At 39.9% G+C, this 4,138-nt stretch overlaps 1 protein-coding gene across 1 annotated transcript; it reads left to right on the top strand.

Annotated features, from left to right (window-relative positions):
- Positions 1-408: 408 nt before the first annotated feature.
- LOC141714763 (uncharacterized) lies at positions 409-1,564 on the top strand. The gene is made up of 3 exons (XM_074518262.1): positions 409-875; positions 1,075-1,340; positions 1,392-1,564. Exons 1-3 carry the CDS (start codon positions 409-411, stop codon positions 1,562-1,564), a joined length of 906 nt encoding a protein of 301 aa, XP_074374363.1.
- The last annotated feature ends 2,574 nt before the right edge of the window (positions 1,565-4,138 follow it).

Raw genomic sequence — 4,138 nt, 5'->3', positions numbered from 1 at the left:
TGTAGATAGACTTGTGCGCTACTCTTTTCCATAATTAAATATCATTAATTATGGAATCGGTGTAATACTTGCAAGCTACTCTATTCCATAAATAATCTGAAACAGAATCAGATTAAATATATCAAGACATACACCATATCAATTAATCTGAAACAAAATCAAATTAATTTATGCCATAATATTTGAGCCAAATTCTAATGGAAAATAATAATTTCCATTATTAAGAGAATATCATCATATCTCACACATCTTTTAGTCATAATGCTCAAAAATATGACTTACCAATATGGGACTTATACCCATATTTTCCAACATGAGGATTATGTGGTAAAAAAATTGCTTCGAGCTGTGCCAGCAAAGTTCCTTCAAATCACATCCACTTTGGAGCAATTTGGAGATCTTGAAAACATGACAGTGGAGGAAGCAGCAGGATCTTTGAAGGCTCATGAAGAAAGGGTGAAATGTAAGACTGAATCAAGTGGAGGCCAATTACTTCTTTATGAGGAAGAGTGGTCCAAAAGAGAGAATGATGAAAATAAGTTGTTACTCACCAGGGAGGAATGGCAGAGACGTACAAATAAGTCCGATCTTGACACAAGTGGTAGCCAAAGAAGAAGAGGAGGTCGAGACAAGAGCAAGTTTCAATGTTACCACTGTGGTATCTTTGGACACTATACAGCTGAGTGCCGAAAACCAAAGAAGAACGAAGAACGGAGGCAGGAGGTCAACATGGCTCTGGTGAAGGACGAAGAGCCCGCTCTGTTGTTGGCAAAATGTGATAAAGAAGAAGAAATTATGACATTGTTGAACGAGAAAAAAGTGATACCGACGCTAAAAATAGATGATACAAAAGGACAAGTAGAATCAAATATGTGGTATCTTGATAATGGGGCGAGCAACCATAAGACAGGTTGCAAGTCCAAATTTTCAAAATAATGAAGGAATATCTGGCTTGGTTCGTTTTGGAGATGGGTCAACTGTAAAAATTGAAGGAAAAGGTTCGATCACCTTCAAGTGCAAGAATGGGGAGGAACATGTCTTAACTGAGGTATACTATATTCCTAATTTGTGTAGGAAGATAATTAGCCTGGGGCAAATGTCTGAAAGTAGTAATGAAGTAACTATGAAAGGAGAGTATCTGTGGGTTTTTGACAAAAAGAAGAAATTGCTCATGAAAGTAAAGAGGTCACAAAATAGATTGTACGAGCTCCTGAATGAGACTACAAAACCAAGTTGCCTTATGTCAAAATCAAATGAAATAACACGTCTTTGGCATATACGCCTTGAACATGTTAATTACAAAGCAATGTACTTAATGTATAAGGGACACATGGTGAAGGGTCTGCCAAGGATTACCTAGGTGGTTGGTATTTGTGATGGGTGCTTGCTAGCAAAGCAGACAAGGAAACGCTTCCCGTCTCAGAGCAATTATAGTGCAACTCAGGTACTTGACTTGGTCCATGGTGACTTGTGTGGCCCTGTATTGCCTGATACAGCATCAAGGAACAAGTACTTCTTTTTGTTTGTCGATGATTATAGTAGGTATAGTGGGCATACTTATTGAAGAGCAAAGATGAGGCTTTGAGTGCTTTTAAATCATTTTGTTCTCTAGTCGAAAATAAGCCAGGGAAAAAGGTGAAGGTTTTCAGAACGGATCGGTGAGGCGAGTTCTACTCGAGGGAATTTAAATCTTACTGTGAGAAAAAGGGAATTGAAAGACATTATACTGCCCCGTACACACCGCAACAGAACGGAATTGTTAAAAGGCAAAACCGAACGGTGGTGGAGATGGCGCGAAGTTATTTGAAGGAAATGAAACTGCCACCGATGATATGGGGTGAGGCCATTAGGCATACTGTATATATTCTGAACAAACTACCTACAAGGGCACTGTCAGGTGAGACTCCCTACGAGGTGTGGTTTGAAAGAAAGCCAAATGTGGGACATGTGCGTGTATTTGGTTGTATTGCACACATGAAAGTGCCAAACTGTCAAACAAGAAAACTCGATGATAGAAGTGTGAAAGTAATAAACTTGGGAAAAGAACCAGGGACCAAGGCATATCGCTTTTATGACCCATAAAAGAAAAGAATTTGTGTGAGCCGTGATGTGGTGTTCGAAGAAGATAAGCTGTGGGTGTAGAATGATCAAGGAAATGTCACTGATCGTAATGCGTGGGTCATAGTTCCTAAAATTACTGGAGAGGATGATACCAACTCACAGGGAGCAAACAACGAAAGAGAAGATGATGTAAATTATTCAGAGGGTGAGGAGCATACCGAGTATGATCAGAGTCCCACCCAGACGTACACCTCGTCTGCTGCACAGGTAGACAGTTACAGTTATGATGATAGTCAGCCACCTAGAAGATTTCGAGCATTGGCTGACATTTATAACAACACAGAGCCCATTGAGTTGGATGAGGAATTGCTTCAAATGGGGGTTGATGAGCCTACATATTACAAGCATGCCACAAAATCAAGCGAGTGGAGACAAGCGATGTCAAAAAAATGGAGTCGATAGAGAAAAACAACACATGACATCTAACTGACCTTCCCAAAGGGCACAAGGCTATCGGATTGAAATGGATTTACAAGATAAAAAGGGACGCTGGTGGGAAGATAGTCAAACACAAAGCAAGGCTTGTCGCTAAGGGGTACGTTCAAGAGCAAGGTATCGAATTTGACAAGATTTTTGCTCCGGTAACTCGCATTGAAACGGCTCGACTCTTACTGGCATTAGCTGCTAAAAACGGTTGGAAGGTACACCACTTAGATGTGAAGACATCATTTTTAAACGGTGAAATTCTTGAAGAAGTTTATGTAAACCAGCCAGAAGGTTTTGAAAGAAAAGGTAAAGAACACCTTGTGTACAAATTGGCTAAAGCATTGTATGGTCTAAGACAAGAACCACGTGCTTGTATGCAAAATTGAATAAGTTCCGGGAGGGCTTCGGTTTTATTAAATGTCCGTATGAACATGTCATTTATACAAAAAGAACGAGTGAAGATAGCGTGATAGTTGGTGTGTATGTAGATGATCTCTTGATTACTGGTTCAAGTGCAACAGTCATTGAAACCTTCAAAAAACAGATGAGTGAAATCTTTGAAATGAAAAACTTGGGAGAATTAAGCTACTATCTGGGTATCGAAGTGCATCAGGGTGATGATTTCATTGAGCTAAAGCAAGCTGGTTACGCGAAAAAAGTACTTGAAAAGGCTGGGATGGCAAATTGTAATGCATCTAAATATTCGATGGATCCAAGCTTACAGATCAACAAAGATGGGGTAGGAGAATTGGTTAATGCTATAGATTATAAGAGTCCCGTTGGCTACTTGAGGTTTCTAGTGCATACGAGACCAGACATCTCTTATGTCGTTGGAATTGTGAGCAGGTACATGGAACACCCTACCGTGTTACATTTGGAAGCTGTCAAGCGCATACTGAGGTACATTAAGGGCATAATTCACTTCGGTTTAGTGTACTCAAAAGGCAATGGTAATCATTTGGTATCAGGGTTTTCTGATAGTGATCTGGCGGGACAAGTGGATGACAGGAAGAGCACCGGGGGAATGCTTTTTTATCTCAATGAAAGCATGATCACCTGGGTATCTCAGAAACAAAGGTGCGTAACACTCTCCTCATGTGAAGCTGAATTTATGGCGGCCACAGCAATAGCATGTCAAGGTATATGGCTTCGTAATGTTTTGGGTCAGATAACGGGTGAGAAAATTGGTCCTGTAATAATCTACATTGACAACAAGTCAGCAATAGATCTAGCTAAGAATCCGTTCTTTCACGGGCGCAACAAGCACATAGATATTTGATATCATTTCATCAGGCAGTGTCTGGAGAAGGGGGAGATCATAATTAAGCACATTAACAGTGAGTTACAAAAAGCAGACATTTTGACTAAAGCTCTGGTAACAGTAAAGTTCGAGAGGATGCGTGGCTTGTTGGGAGTCAAGAACTTAGAAAAACAAATTTCAGATTAAGGGGGAGAATGTTAGTATTTAATCTAAATTTGTTTTACAATAAAGTTAGGTGTTTATTTTTTCTGAAGCATGGGAAGTTGATTTAGTCGTGTGTGACTGAGTCATACTAGCAGTTGCTATCTTTTAGGATCGGGTGTAGTGGTA

This window comes from Apium graveolens, chromosome 3 (genome assembly GCF_009905375.1).
Source record: "Apium graveolens cultivar Ventura chromosome 3, ASM990537v1, whole genome shotgun sequence".
In the NCBI taxonomy this organism is placed as follows: Eukaryota; Viridiplantae; Streptophyta; class Magnoliopsida; order Apiales; family Apiaceae; genus Apium; species Apium graveolens.
The sequence above is the reverse complement of the archived record's forward strand: the minus strand, read 5'-3'. Positions and strand labels throughout refer to the sequence as shown.

What these genes read in the sequence shown, in the direction of transcription:
- LOC141714763 (XM_074518262.1), top strand. Translation starts at nt 409, where the DNA reads ATGACAGTGGAGGAAGCAGCAGGATCTTTGAAGGCTCATGAAGAAAGG. An exon ending in CAAGTAGAATCAAATATGTG is followed by an intron (nt 876 to 1,074) that starts GTATCTTGATAA and finishes TAATTTGTGTAG; the next exon opens with GAAGATAATTAGCCTGGGGC. An exon ending in TAAGGGACACATGGTGAAGG is followed by an intron (nt 1,341 to 1,391) that starts GTCTGCCAAGGA and finishes GGTGCTTGCTAG; the next exon opens with CAAAGCAGACAAGGAAACGC.